The sequence below is a fragment of the Oculina patagonica genome, chromosome 10 (genome assembly GCF_052425735.1).
Source record: "Oculina patagonica isolate OP01 chromosome 10, crgOcupat, whole genome shotgun sequence".
Lineage (NCBI taxonomy): Eukaryota > Metazoa > Cnidaria > Anthozoa > Scleractinia > Oculinidae > Oculina > Oculina patagonica.
Genome location: NC_135767.1, coordinates 1,048,147 through 1,062,478, shown reverse-complemented (window position 1 = coordinate 1,062,478; position 14,332 = coordinate 1,048,147). Strand labels below are relative to the sequence as shown.

The window sequence follows — 14,332 nt, the reverse complement described above, 5'->3', positions numbered from 1 at the left end:
GAAGCAAACTTACTAACTAAACAATACTTTTATGTGTCTTTCAAGGTGGTTCCGGATAACTTGTCTAACTTTAGGTGAATGCATGAAAACCATGTGTGACCATTTAAGTGAAAGTCATTGTGGCACTCTCATGTGGTTATTTTTTTTTTTGGTAGCAGGAGCCCATTTCCGTTTGTAGTTATTGTTATAATAAATATTGAACATAATTAGCCTATATAGCGCCAATTTCAATATTGGATATTTTCATCAGTGCTAAAAAATTTAAAGGTGAAAATTAAAATATATAAAATGTTAAACTATAAAAACTACTAAGATTGCTGTTTAGAATTAAGCTACATAGAAACCTACTAAAAATAAGTATACAATTAAAATGAATTTAATGGATTTAAAATTAAATTATTCACCTTAAGGCTTTTCAACAAAAAAAAAACAGAAAGGCTACTTCTTATACCAAAAGGTGATGTGTTCAAAAGTTTTGGAGCAGCTACTTCAAAAAGAACAATCACCTTATGAAGTTCGAGTCCTGTATTTCACTGTGCCATTGTTCCCCGTTGGGGCTACTTAAAAAGTTTTGTACATGGAGGCTCCGCCCCGAGGTCCAACCCCTTAACCTTTTAAATACCATTTTGACAGAAGAGGCGCCCCATTTCGAATACCTTTTACTGAAAAAGGTACCCCTTTCATATACCGAAAAGACATGACAGATGCCAAAAACAGGAAGTCTTGATGCCACTTTACAGCCATAAGTTGCGTCTATTCAATTCGAATACCTTTTACTGAAAAAGGTACCCCTTTCATATACCGAAAAGACATGACAGATGCCAAAAACAGGAAGTCTTGATGCCACTTTACAGCCATAAGTTGCGTCTATTCAAAATGTTTAAATTGAAGGCCCTTTTAAATGGCTAAATGAGCGTTATCCCTACCCTTTCATATACCTAAACTTGAAAATTCCCTACCCTTTTAAATACTAAAGCATGAAAAAGGTACCCCTTTCAGGCGGAGCTCTCCCCGTATAGGCCATTACAGGGAGTACCCCCTCCCCCGCATTGTTCTAACCTAATTCAAGGTTTTTTTGATGAGCTTGAAATGCGCCTTCAGTGGAAAGTGGTCTGATGGGAAAGACGCACTAGGAAAACATCCACATGCAGCAACTACCGACTTTGGTAAAGTTTCCAATGCAGCTGTGACTTTTAAATTTTCAGAATCAAACCAAATGTAATCCAATGTCCAAAAACAGCTTGCATCACCCTCAGCATTTGTACACTCAGGCTCAGAACCCTGAAACAAAACAAACACTCTAGATTAAACTTCGCTACAATTTCAAAAACGTCTTCAGGTTTTTTCTGCCATTTAAATCCAAGGTCTTTCTCCTTTTCCTTCACAGGAACATTTTGATATTTCCTTTAAAAAATAAAACATCAAACTTGTTTTCCTGAGATAGACAGAATGTGGTCATCAAGCGAAAACAGAAAGTACCGTATTTTCACAATTAAACGCCCCCGGCGTTTATTTCAAACTTGGCTTGGTGGACCCGACGTTTATTCGAAGCCGGCGTTTAATCGGGACCCGGCGTTTATTAACGGACTGTAATTTCCTGCCAATTTCCTGTCAAATTTTCAAATTAATTTATTGTTACCGATCTTCGAGACCAAGGGACAGTTTGTCAAGGTTGGACGATTTTTCTCTCCATTCTGCTCCGAAAAACTGTCCCTGGGTATCCAAAGTTGATAACTACCCAAAGTTACATTATTGCATTATTGCGATCAAGATTTGTGACAAACAGAATATAAACGACAATAAATAAAGGAGCATGCATGTTAAGGTTATGGGTAGAACATTTTAAGTTCATAAACGGCAATGTCGCCAACGTCCTCCTAGTTTTTAAACGACCTCCTCTAGCTTGTAAACAAACGCTGGAGGGATCCTCGAGATTTCAACGACTTTGAGCACTAACACAAGAAAGGAAATGCGTCAGTCATGAAGACAGGAACGCGAACACTGCTAGGTTGTATTTTGTTGTACAGCGTCCGTCCTAGCTATGTTACGCCGGACTTTTCCTTTGAACGTTTATTGAAATTCCCAAAGCAGCATGCCGCACTAGTATGACATAGCAGTACCATCCAAGTAAATATATTTACTTGTTAGTTTGACCTCTAGCCTGCGAATACAGCCGCCTCTCATTCGCGTCCCTTTGCGGGACGTGAATGAGAGGCGGCTGTATTCGCAGGCTATTTGACCTCAAATAAACGCCAGGACCTCGAACAAACGCCCCCGGCTTTTATTTAAAAATTAGCAATTTTGACCCGCGTTTTTACGAGGCCGGCGTTTAATCGCGAAAATACGGTACTGTTTCAAAGGAGACTAGGAACCACTGAAACCAGTGTTCTCTACAAGGTGGTAGTTGCCCTTATTAGCGAGTATCGATCACCATGAGGCCATGACAGTCACCAGGACATCCCAAACAAAAGTGGGGGCAGTCTCGTCTAGTTTCTAGGTTTTGTTTTAGCCATGGGGCAACTGATACAACCGACATCATTGAAATTAAGTCAAGTTCTAGACCTGGAAAAGAAACTTTTCTTTAGCTAGTAGTGGCGGCAAAGAAATGTCGTAACGCCATATAGATGCAGGTATCACTGATAATGTAAGACACTTGTACATACCATAACAACCTTGTGAGCACTTTGTATATTTGTCAGGGGATTGTGAAGATTGTCCTTTAATTTGTTTAAAAGTGATATCTGCTCAGGTAGAACCTGCATTTGGACAACAACAATAACCACCATTTAATTTTGCCAAAAATAAATAGAAAATATAATAGCATAAAATAAATTACCCGGTAACTATAAAATTGGCAAAAAACTACTCAGAATAGAAAGAAACTTAAAAACGAGCTGAGTAGTTAATTTGGAAACTCAAACAAAATCATTCTTTGCGTGTAGGAGCCTCTAACAATAGAAGTACTGCAGTCCCAAGAATAACTGAGGGAGTAGTTGAGTTGAGATTTCCCTCTTAGCTTAGCTGCCCATATTCGTCACTCTGCAGCTGAAACAAAGCAATCAAGGGCAAAATCCTGCCTGCTATGACAAAAACTTTGGCGACCCCCCCCCCCCCACACACACACACACACACACACTGCTAAAACATCTTCCACGGAGAAATACAACCCAAGACAAGTAGTTGGGAAGTTAGCTAAATTTAGTTCTTCCCCTCCCCTAAAGAATTTTGAATTTCTAGCACTGAATCCTTACTTACCAACCATCCAAGTTTATTTTTTTCCTTAGTGGCCATTTGGCCACTGATTGCTCAAGTTTGGTCGCCAGGGAAAAGTTTTAGTCGCTAAATTAAGTTCACGCTTTCAATCCTTCTTTTCAATTTTAGTTGCCAGGCTGGCGACTTCTGTTCCAATTAAGTTGCCAGCTCCAAAATTTTAGTCACTGTGGTGACTAAAATGGTCTTAACTTGGAGGGTTGCTCACACAAGATCTATTGTAAAGTGAGGTTCCAACATTGATAGGGGGAGCAGGGGCTTCTTTAAACAGTTCATTTATAGTGTTTACTGAGTTGATTTCAAACAAACTCACTGTAATCAAGTATATTTTCACAACCTTCCCAACTTGCCATGGGTTGCAGTTTTCATACCTGGTGGGGCTTTTCAAAATCTAAAGGGAATCTCAAGTATTCAACAGTCTGGAGTTTGCAGAATTGTTCTTCACTTAGCTGTCCATCCTTCAGAAGGTGATATGCAGGATAATGAGGGTCAATATTGAAGTCTCCACAGAGAATATAAGCCACATGTTCATCTCGAGACCTCAGTGAAGTCACCATGTCATGAACAGCTTGTGTGACAAGTGCAATTTCACACACTTGTGTGACAGGTTCTAGCAGATCCTTCCACAATATATGAGTGGTAGCTTAGGGGAAAAAACAAATTTAACATTTTTATGTTGGAAAAGTTGGCATCAAAATGTACTACCACTTATTTATCCCTCACCCTCAGTGTGATTGCCTGCAGTATAAAATACCTTCTTAATGTCGAATCAGACATTCATCAAAGCACTAAGTTGCTGGTAATAACCTGAGCACCCTGAAAATATGCCCCTCCCCTCCTCCCAAAAAGAAAATCCTTAGACTCAATTTTTTTTTTCAATATTTTAATAATATAATACCGTAAAATTCTGATTATAAGCTCTGGGCTTATATACAACTTCATAAGGGGTTTTGGGTGGTTAAACAGAGGGGCTTATATCAGGGGGAGCTTATAAGCTGAATAAAAAAACGTTCACAGACAAGCCACAGCAGAGGGGGGGGGGGGTGGGGGGCTTATAACCAGATGTATTTTTTTGTTTCCAGGTAGATGGGCCTATAACCAGGGGGGCTTATTACCAGAATTTTATAGTAAGCCCTCCAAATGTATTTGTAGCACCTCCAATAACTGAGCCCACCAAAAAATTGAACAAATAAAATGCAGGACTTACGGTTTTCATAATCTAATTTGTACCTGTCAGCACCATAGTATTGCTTTCCTTATGTCGTAAGGCTGCAAGTATCAAGACTTCTCCAAAATTGTTGGACTCATCAACTTTAAAGAGATCTTTTGCAATTTCATCGATAACAAGTGTCCTTGATTCTTCGAGATAAAACTTGTCCTTCTTGAAGAACAATGCCACACCCTCTACAAAACGTATCTTCTGTGCAAACAATCCTTCATATCCCAGTAATGACATTTCTTCTTTAAGGATCCCTGCAAAGTAGGGTGGGTCCACTTCTTGTAGACAGACAATATCGCCATCTAACCATTGAAGCTAATAAATAAATAAATAAATAAATAAAGTTAATACTATAGATATCAGGTGGGAGACCCGTGAGGTTTGGGTTTGAGAACTTGTTGGGGTCATTGTGATGTGTTCTTCTGCAAGACACTTTTAAACTTCTGCAGTAATTTACTCCACCCCGGGGTATGAATACCAGATTCCCTCCATGGCGCACACCTGCAGGGTATCATGGTACTTGTAGGGGTGTTGAATGGTAAATGTGAGACTTCGCGAGGCGGCAAGACTGATATCTTTTCTGCGAGCGCGAGAGCTTTTAAGCCTTGCAATGACAAGTACTATGTAAATTATGTTAGCTAGGGGGACAATAACACATGGCCAGATTTGTCTCTTACCTCTGTCAAGAGTAGTTTGTGTCTTGAACAGGTTTTGTCTTGCATTGGCTTAAGATACTCTTGAGGACAATCCTTATACTTCGAGTTTCCCTTTGATAAAGAAAGTTGAAGGTGGAAGTCTGCAAGAATGTTGTATGTGACAAGAGAAATATCATGTTCTCCACTGTAACTCTCATCACCGACTTGTATAAGTTTTCGACTTTTCAATGTCGGCAAGGAGGCCATTTCTTGCATTATAAATGATTCTCTTCAAAGGCACACAATAAAGGCGAAGTAAAGATGAAGCCGATCTGAAAGAGTTAGAGATGTTGTTTGTTATGTTTAATAATCTGTCTGGAACAGTATACCTAGAAAGAGCCGTGATTTTGACCCGGGGTCGAACCACCACAAGAAACAAAATTTGAACACAGATACATATGTAGCGAGGAAAAATCTACCTTTTAGTTCGGTGGTTTGTTTGCAATTTTGTCCCCAGAACCCCTATATTCAGACAAATTTAACCGGAAGGGCAATACCGCCGGCAAACCAGAGGAGATTATGGCTAAAATTTTCATGTGTGTTTACATCGCGTGACCAGCCTCCTGCTCAGGCACCTTGATTTTCTGCAACAAAGCGAGAACAAAGCGAGCGCGAAGCGCGAGGGACCACAGGAAGGAGAAGGAAAGGGAGCGAGCGCCTGCGAGAAAACGTGTCGATTTCTTGGCAATTTTGTCGTTTTCTTGGCATCCTCCCTTGCGCGCCCATGTCCCCAAACACAAGAGAGAGGCGTCTGGGTACAAGGCAGTCGCGTGACATTGACATGCGCATATCAACAAATCGTTTTCACGTGACGTCATCAAGTACTATTAAAAATACAAAACTAAAGAGTCCCTAAAGTTTTTATCCATACTGGTCCATACTCTCCTCCACAGAGGCTACTTCAGTGTGGAAGGCGAAAACATGAATCAAAGGCTCCTTGAGCCAACTTATTCGTACCATGTACTTCATGTAATGTTTGTACATGTTTTGCTGCTTACTTGATTTGAAATGCATGTGTACAATGCAATGCATGCCTACAAGCAAGTATGCTGGGTGCATGGATCTTCATAATTGTGAACTGAAAATGAGTAGGGTTGGTTAAGGGGTTTGTAGTTGGGTTCCAAGTATTTGTGAATCTGCAAAGATAGCCAACAAGTAGTAGTATGTTTCACTTCTACTCACTCCAAAGAGTTAACCTGTGCGTATAACCTTATCCTTTTACTTCAGAAGGGTACATCTCTAAAATATCTATACAGTACTCCTATTCTAGAACAGAGTATCCAATATTTAAGACATTTGCTGGAACAGGGTGTAATATTAATTCAATGGCCCAGAAAGTGGGCCATTGAAATAAACTAGATTTCTAGACTAGGGTATTAAAAATTGTGCTATTCTAGAAATACGGATTCATATTGAAGACCTTGGTAACACATACATACCCAACACCTGCCTAAGAAACCCTCCCCCCCTCCTGATTAGTTTCTTGACAACAGTAGATGGGGCAGTTTAACAAAGCAGGTGGGCTAGTGATGCATAAAAGGATTGTGCTACGTACAGCAGACAGAATACAAACAGAAACTGAACAACAATGAACTGCCCGATTACAGAGACTTCGACAAAATACAGCAGACAATGAACAGTTTTCAACACCAGCAGTTTATAGCCTGAATAGGCGTTGAGGGAGTATTATGTGGAAATCAGTGTTATTTTAATCCGAAAAGAAAAACGATAAAAATGAAAGGCTCAGGATTCGAACCCACAAAAAAAAATAATAGTAGAAAAAAAAAAAAAAAAAAAAAAACCTAGCCAGATTCGAACCCCTGCCCTCAGTCCCGAAGATCTGATTTCAAGCCAGCGCGTCACACCATTAGGCCACCAGCGCGCGGCCGTGTGACGTCATTTCCGCCAGACACCAAGCTCACAAATATGACCGTAAACTCCACACGAGATTTCATCCCGCCTGAGCCCTTTGAGGGACAAAATTATACACCCCGCTACGCTCGGCCTTCGGCCTCGCTTCGCGAGGAATAATAACAACAACACTGAGGATGACAATGTCAGTATATTGAGTTCTTTATCATCGTTGACTAAATTTCTTTGTTCTCTTTGATCCCAAAAATGCTTGTGGTCATCAACAGCAATAGAATAACATTCCAAGGAATAGAGCAGTCTTGTGAGGATCATAAAACACACAGTTTGTACCTTAATTGGCATTATTGAATTTTAGCAACAGCAACAGTAAGGGTGACAAAGTATATTTACTTCATCTTCATTGGCTTAATAATAATTTTGTTTTCCTCTATGAAAATCTCAAAATAAGATTTGTTTAACTAAGAAGAGTGTTGGGACTATTAATTAATTTCCTGGACATCTTATTTGACTTTGTTTCGAGATTATATCCCTTGACTTTTCTAAGTGACTGAAACATGCCATCCAGTTTTCATCTGCAATAATAATGGGAGAAAAAAAATATTGCAATTGATTGTGCAGAGTTGATTCTCAAACTATGAGAACGAAGAACTGCTTGAATTATAATTTAAATTCTATCCGCCCAAGTTCCTTGCCTTGACATATTACTCAAATATTGAAGCTTGCCAAGAATGTTCAGTATTGCTTTCTATAAACATTTTAGAACTACTGAAATCCAAGACTTCGACTTCGCATGTCCCTGTCATTGACAATGCAAATCAATAAGCAAACCTTACGAGCAATGAAGTACAACTTGGACTTAACATAACGTCTATAAATGAAATAATGCGACTGATACCCATTTATAAAGAGGTTTTATTTCGTATTTAGATGCGGTATTGTTTCACAGTTTGATAGCGGTTTGTCTAGCAATTGATTGCAGCGCGACCGTCAAGGCAGATCGAAGCCGATCGAACTGGGAATTCTATTAAGGTTTCAGTTTGACTGTTGGCCGCTAGATTGATATTTGCGCTGTATGCCTTAGAGCTCAGCTATTTAAACCACAAGAAAACAATTGTTACTCACCCAAAAGTCCAAAAGGACGGCAACAGCTGGAGACAGAATCCCCCATCAAAGATGGCCGCCATGCAGAGAACGTGGATCCAGCATGCATTGCGAGCCAGACTGAACTTAATTTCCGGTTAAGGTCGCGGGGGACACCTTAGGCTCATCATTATGCATTTATTTAAAGCGTATGCACGAAGTACAACGACTCACATCGACAACTTTACGAGATATATATGACTGGAGAAAAATATGGGCGCGTGCGCGTGATTTGTAAAAAATCCCTGTTTCTTTGATATTTTAACCAATTTAAAACAACAATTAGCGATATACGTTCATATAGATTGTAGGAAGTCTTTGAGCTTATTTTTATTTAAATTTGACTATTTCTGCAACTAGTGTACTCAGAGTAATCACAAAAATATTCGGCATAAACAATCGTGTCCTTTTTGAAAACGCATTGTTCTCACCATAAAAGCGTGGAATATAATTACCATAATTACATCTCTCCTTGGCAAAATGATCGTATTTAGGTCGGGACACCTTCGGAAATCTCAAAGTTTGGACTTTTCCGACAATTTTGTGGCAGAGAATCCAGCGCGGATACAGAACTTCATGACTTGCCACTGCAGATAGGTAAACTATGAATACTGTAGTGTGTCATAACAGAAGCGGAATTTTAAAAGAGCGCTTTTAGAAAGAGGTAGAAGACATTAAATTCAAATTTGCGCACTTAAACCGCCATAACTTGCTGGCAAACTTTAAATTAAAAAATCTGCTTCTGTTATGACACTCTAGAGGTATTGACTGATTAGTTTTTGACAAAGTCGCAGTGTGCTGTCTTCTACTCGTTCCGCAAACTCTGCCACAAAATCATGTTTTTCCCAATTTGGCACTAACGAGGCTATAACATCGCCGTAAAAAGCAATCTACCAAATAAAAGATGACATTCACAATCTTTCATCATTTCGTTATGTCTCTGTAAATTTTGAGCTTAATCGCACCCATAACAGCCGAGAAATAAGCGTTTTAAAAGATGCAGGTCAAGCAAAATTTCCCTTCATGAATTTATTCATGCTGTTGGTATCCCCCGCGACCTTAAGGTGGCTCCATAGGGTTTCTTGACCGCGCGAAGAATGGGTACGAGCTTGAAATGCCGGCAAATCAAAACAAACATGGCGGCTTCACGCGAGCGTGAAATTTTCGGCGAGAAAACGCGAGACTTGCTTCCTGCCAATGAAACAACACCCGTGCTTTCCTGTGTTGAGCGGATAAAAGAGTTTACAACACCCTAAAAAGGTGTTTACAACGTCCGCGGTGCTTCTAGCCGCTTTTGTAAAGTTCGTACGATCGAAAGCAAAAGAGAAAATAAAGAATACAGTCTCCGCGATTGTGAGATACTTCGAGCAGAATTTCAGAGGTTCTGCTACATAAAGGATTAAGGTATGTCTCTAACTAACCTTTGGGTTAACAGATATTCGCACAAAAACCGACAACAACGGGGAACGCTCGTCTTTACACATCAACTCGTATGGTTCGAAAGTTCGCGCATGCTCAAATAGCGATCTTGGACAATTTCTATTCTGATGACGTAATTGTTATTCGGGCGAAAATAGAAATTTTTCCCTGGTATTTACTAGAGTTTCCTTCGGTGAAATTCCTTAAAATTTGGCATAGATGTGATACCTTTTTAACTGCCCCTTTTGCCGTTTTTTTAAAAAAAATTGTAAGCCAGTTTTTTTGCTTAGTCAAAAAAACACAAAATAACCAAAAACGCAAAAACGACCTGGACAACCCCTACTTTTTTTGTTTTTAAAAGTTACTTCTCATCACATTCAATCCGTTGGGAGAATTTAAAAAATTTTCACCGAAGAAAATTAAAGAAATTTAAGATCAAAGCCATAAAAACACCAAAAAATAGGACTTTTTGAGTAGATATAGCTCAAAAACAAAGGCCGTTATTTTAAAAAAGAATAATGCACAACATATTTTAGTCCTTGTTTTTAATATTTCGGCAGCTTATATTTAACTAGTTTAAAAAATAACGCGAAAATGATCTCTTGATGGGTATCACTTGTGCGCGCGCCGTAATATCTCAAAACCCTATGGAGCCACCTTAAGCAATTTAATTTCAGTTTAATTTCCGTCCACGCAATTTAATGTCCACAAATGCCACCACACACAACAACTTATCCTACGAATAAGTTAAAAATGAAAAATAGGGGAAGCGCGGGGGACGACAGTTTACCCCGCTTTCTGCGCGTACGTGCTTTCGTTTTGATTCTCTTCAGGCTCCGCGCGCTTACTTTTCACCTCTCCCCATTTCCTTGCCCATTCATAACACGAAAGAGGCCTCATGATGAAAAGGTACGGAAAGTAAATATGTTTGCAACCTTTCAGCTCAGATCAATAGCAGCCTTCGTTTGGAATCCAATGCATTTTGAATTTCAGAGTTATGGCTGTGTCACAGTTATGACCTAAGGTTATGAACATGTTTGTCAAAAAAAAAAAAAATCTTGTCATTTAATACTCATTTACATGGAGGTTTCATTTCTCACATAGGTTTGAGTTAACTTTTTTTGGAAAGTGTGTCGGAGAGGAAACCTCTAAGAAACCACCAGGCTTATAGGGGAGGCCACCACATATTCTTCTTGTTATTTGCATATTTGGCCAACGCACTTTACATGCCTTAATTTATGCTAATTTCTGACAAAACCCCTATAAGCGGCCAACTTCTATTAAGTGGCCACCCCTATTTAAGGGACACTGTCACCAGTTTCACCTCAGAAACTCAAGAGCCTAAAGACGTATGGAATCTATGAATAGTGGTCCAATATTGTTAAAAACGCCATGAAAGTGTACTGAAGCGATAAACAAGTGATATTATTGTAATGCCATTGGGAACTTTAAATCTCAACTTGAAAAATTCAGGCTGATTTTTTCAAGTTTCGTCCTTTTGGACTGGAAAAGCTCCTAAAAATTATTATGGCTCCCTCTTCCTTCCCTCCCTGACCACATACACTAAGTTAAGTAGCTTTGCTGGGACCCCTGACAGGTATGTAACAGGGCAACTGAAAAACGCACCAGTTAACATTCTATTTAATTTGAACAACGTAAAAAAACCCTTAATAAAATTAGCTTGTACTTTAACAATTTGTCACGAGACAACATGCGTTAGGTGACCAACTTAATTAAACAAAAGGGTGAGTTATTTGCATGTTTTGTCAGCTGTCTCTTTTCCCAGAAATATGCTGGCACAATACTTCAACTTCATGACATCATATTTAGAATTTGAATTATATGGAGAAATACACAATATAAACAATAAACACTTTTAACAAAAGATAACTTAAACCAGTTTGAATGAAGTCACATCAGTAGCCTGGGTTTGCAGAAGCAGCTACCTTCACTTGCCATCTTGTAACTCACAGCTTTGTCACTTGCACGAAAAGCCAAACAAGTGAGCCTGCTTCTAGGATAGCAGGTTAATACAGTTGAGCATGATGTGCAATTTTCCTGAATTACTCTCTTGCTCTATCTGGATTACCAAAGGATTCTTTGCTACCATTTACACATGTTAAGAATCATGTTTGATAGACCTAACCCATTCACACAATGATTTTGAATCACAGAAGGTGCACCCCCCCCCAAAACAAGGACTGATAATATGCAAATCAGTGTGGAGGCAATGATGTGAGATTGTGCTTATATAAACTGCAACCTAACTTAGTACTGGCCATTTGACCATTACCAAAACAAAACAAACAATAATCTTCATCCAAGTTGCACAATTGATTGCGGGATGTCCTCCCTAGATGGCTCGTGTGTGCCATATATTAAACTGATATGATCATTTGAACATTCTATTGACCAAATTAAATCAATAATTAGCAATTATTGGATTAATCACTGTTGAAATTCATGCAAACTTTTTGCGTTCTAACTGTAACAACAAATAGTCAAAAGAAAACATTAACTGCTGATTTGACAATTAATTTGTCGGCATTTGTGAAACATGATCACAACATGTCCTGCAAAAGAGAATCAAGCTTGTTCAATGGCTCATACAACTCGGCCATGCTATCACATCTTCGCCGTTTGCGACTGTTTTCTTCAGCAGACCCAGCTTCAGCATCTCTTCCGATGCATTCCAAGTGGTACGGATATGTGTCGTAGTCTTCGGGAACTATACAACCCTTAAAGTTTTCTTGGGAAATGTGACGCCCTAAAAGGTTAACTATTTTTCCAAATTCCATGTAGCAGTTATAAGCAACACTCCGACAATTAGAAGAAGAAGAATTATCCCGCTCATTACGTTCTTTTTGCTCCTTTTGCTCTTTCTCCAATTCTGAGACTCTTCCCTCTAAGATAAGAAGACGATTGGCCGACTTAATGTTTTCATATTGCGGGTGAACTTTCAGCTCACTAAACTGGATTGCCATAAGTTTGTTGACGCACTTAGTTTCAAGCTGCAAGAACTCGTACTCTTGGGCAAGAATCAAAATCTTCATTACACGGGAAACATACTTCTCTTGTCCTATCATGTCAGAAGATCGCCGGCGCCAAGAGAATCTCACCTCTTTTCCATAAGAGTTGAGTTTTTCTGAGAGGAAAGCTTCGCATCTCTTCAGTAAAGTTGACATCAGATATTCCCGTCCGTAACTCAAAAGAACTTTGCAGTTCTTTAATGTTTTTATAGGTTTTTCAACACTTGGGTATATGGCTTGTAAAACTTGCCGAAATTGTTTGGCTGTTTTACCTGGCAAGGGTATGCAGTCTTGACCTTTCTGAAATGAAATGAAATGAAACCTTTATTGTGGGGGGCACAGGGGGATCTGAACCTCCCGCCTCCCATACCTTTTACTCCCGCCTCCCAGCCCTTTCCGGACTTTCCATAGCTGTTTTCTCCTGTTTGTTCCACGTCTCTTGCGAAATATAATGAAATGTTATGAAATTTCACTCGTTTTCTCCCGGTTCCCGCCATATTAAGATTTCCTGCTTCCCGCCCTCTCTCCTCCCGCTTCCCGCCCCTTTTCTCCCTGGCTCCCACCCCCTGTCCCCGTACACTTTATTAAAGTGTCTGCTGAAATAGCGGTACTAAAAACCACTAAGGGCCTCTTTACATGAGAGTTTTCGTCCCGGGATGACTTTCGTCCCGGATGAATTCATCTCAGTGTCTGGTCATTTTCTTGTTGCTGTTTACATGATGATACATGATTTCGTCCCGGGATGAGTTCATCCCGGGACGATTTCATCCGGGGATGAAACACCGGGATGAAACGTGACGAAAAACCCCATGTAAACAGTCCTTCCCGGGATGAAATGTAATGTTATGTAAGCACGGGCGAGATGAATTCAACTCGGGCGGGACGACTTATCCCGGGATGAACACGCTCATGTAAAATGAAATTTTTTTCATCCCGGGACGAAATTCATCCCGGGACGAAACTCATCTCGGCTCTCATGTAAAGAGGCCCTAAATGGGGACACTCTTTACATAAAAATACTAAGACATACTAAAATGACAGTAGAATGAGGATAAAATAGGTTAAAAATCACTATAAAACATACTTCTTTGAAGTCTGACTGAAACATTCGCGAGAAGACGCTTGACCACAAGCACAAAACGGATTTGTGCACGTGGAACTTCTTGCCCTCCACTAACAGAACCACGTCGCTTAACTCCCAAGGCTGGGAAAAGTCCGGGGGAATATCCTCTTCTGCCATCATCATGTACAAAACTCAAGTCAGCGAACTACTATACTACCAAGAAAAAAACGAGATACACCCGAAACAGGTAGTGCGCGAATTCAGACGCGCGACAGTTGATTTCGGCGCCAAACGTCAGCAATTTTGGTCACGTGCTTTGCTTACCATCACCCCAGCCCCTCCCCCGTCAAAAAAAAAAAACAAAATCCCAAAAATGTGCGACCCAAAACAATGGACAATCCCACCCCCACCCCACCCTCGCTTGGGGAGTGATTCCTCCCCAGAAATTCTGTTTTTAAAATTTATTTTCTTTTGTCTTTGGTTGTTTCTGGTTTTCCTGATCCCTTTTCCGTTTTTCTGTAGTAGTTCGCCTTGTTTCTTATGTGGCGTTTCGGCGTTTTTTTCAGATTTCTTTTTTACAAGTTCACACTTTTCATCAGGTTTCTTCAACGGTCGCAAAATAGAT

The 14,332-nt window shown here is 39.8% G+C and overlaps 2 protein-coding genes across 2 annotated transcripts; both read right to left on the bottom strand.

Annotated features, from left to right (window-relative positions):
- Positions 1–1,054: 1,054 nt before the first annotated feature.
- Positions 1,055–5,400, bottom strand: LOC144667481 (uncharacterized). Its single transcript, XM_078528903.1, has 5 exons — positions 5,167–5,400; positions 4,501–4,804; positions 3,642–3,913; positions 2,664–2,756; positions 1,055–1,281 (listed from the first exon to the last, which is right to left on the bottom strand). The coding sequence occupies exons 1-5, from the start codon at positions 5,398–5,400 to the stop codon at positions 1,060–1,062; spliced, it is 1,125 nt and encodes a 374-aa protein (XP_078385029.1). The 3' UTR covers positions 1,055–1,059.
- Positions 5,401–12,176: 6,776 nt separating this feature from the next.
- Positions 12,177–13,906, bottom strand: LOC144628805 (BTB and MATH domain-containing protein 36-like). Its single transcript, XM_078486919.1, has 2 exons — positions 13,729–13,906; positions 12,177–12,944 (listed from the first exon to the last, which is right to left on the bottom strand). Exons 1-2 carry the CDS (start codon positions 13,888–13,890, stop codon positions 12,177–12,179), a joined length of 930 nt encoding a protein of 309 aa, XP_078343045.1. The 5' UTR covers positions 13,891–13,906.
- Between the last annotated feature and the right edge of the window lie 426 nt (positions 13,907–14,332).

What these genes read in the sequence shown, in the direction of transcription:
- LOC144667481 (XM_078528903.1), bottom strand. Translation starts at nt 5,400, where the DNA reads ATGCAAGAAATGGCCTCCTTGCCGACATTGAAAAGTCGAAAACTTATA. An exon ending in ACAAACTACTCTTGACAGAG is followed by an intron (nt 4,805 to 5,166) that starts GTAAGAGACAAA and finishes TTTATTTATTAG; the next exon opens with CTTCAATGGTTAGATGGCGA. An exon ending in GTGCTCACAAGGTTGTTATG is followed by an intron (nt 1,282 to 2,663) that starts GTATGTACAAGT and finishes GTTTTGTTTCAG; the next exon opens with GGTTCTGAGCCTGAGTGTAC.
- LOC144628805 (XM_078486919.1), bottom strand. Translation starts at nt 13,890, where the DNA reads ATGATGATGGCAGAAGAGGATATTCCCCCGGACTTTTCCCAGCCTTGG. An exon ending in TTCAGTCAGACTTCAAAGAA is followed by an intron (nt 12,945 to 13,728) that starts GTATGTTTTATA and finishes ATTTCATTTCAG; the next exon opens with AAAGGTCAAGACTGCATACC.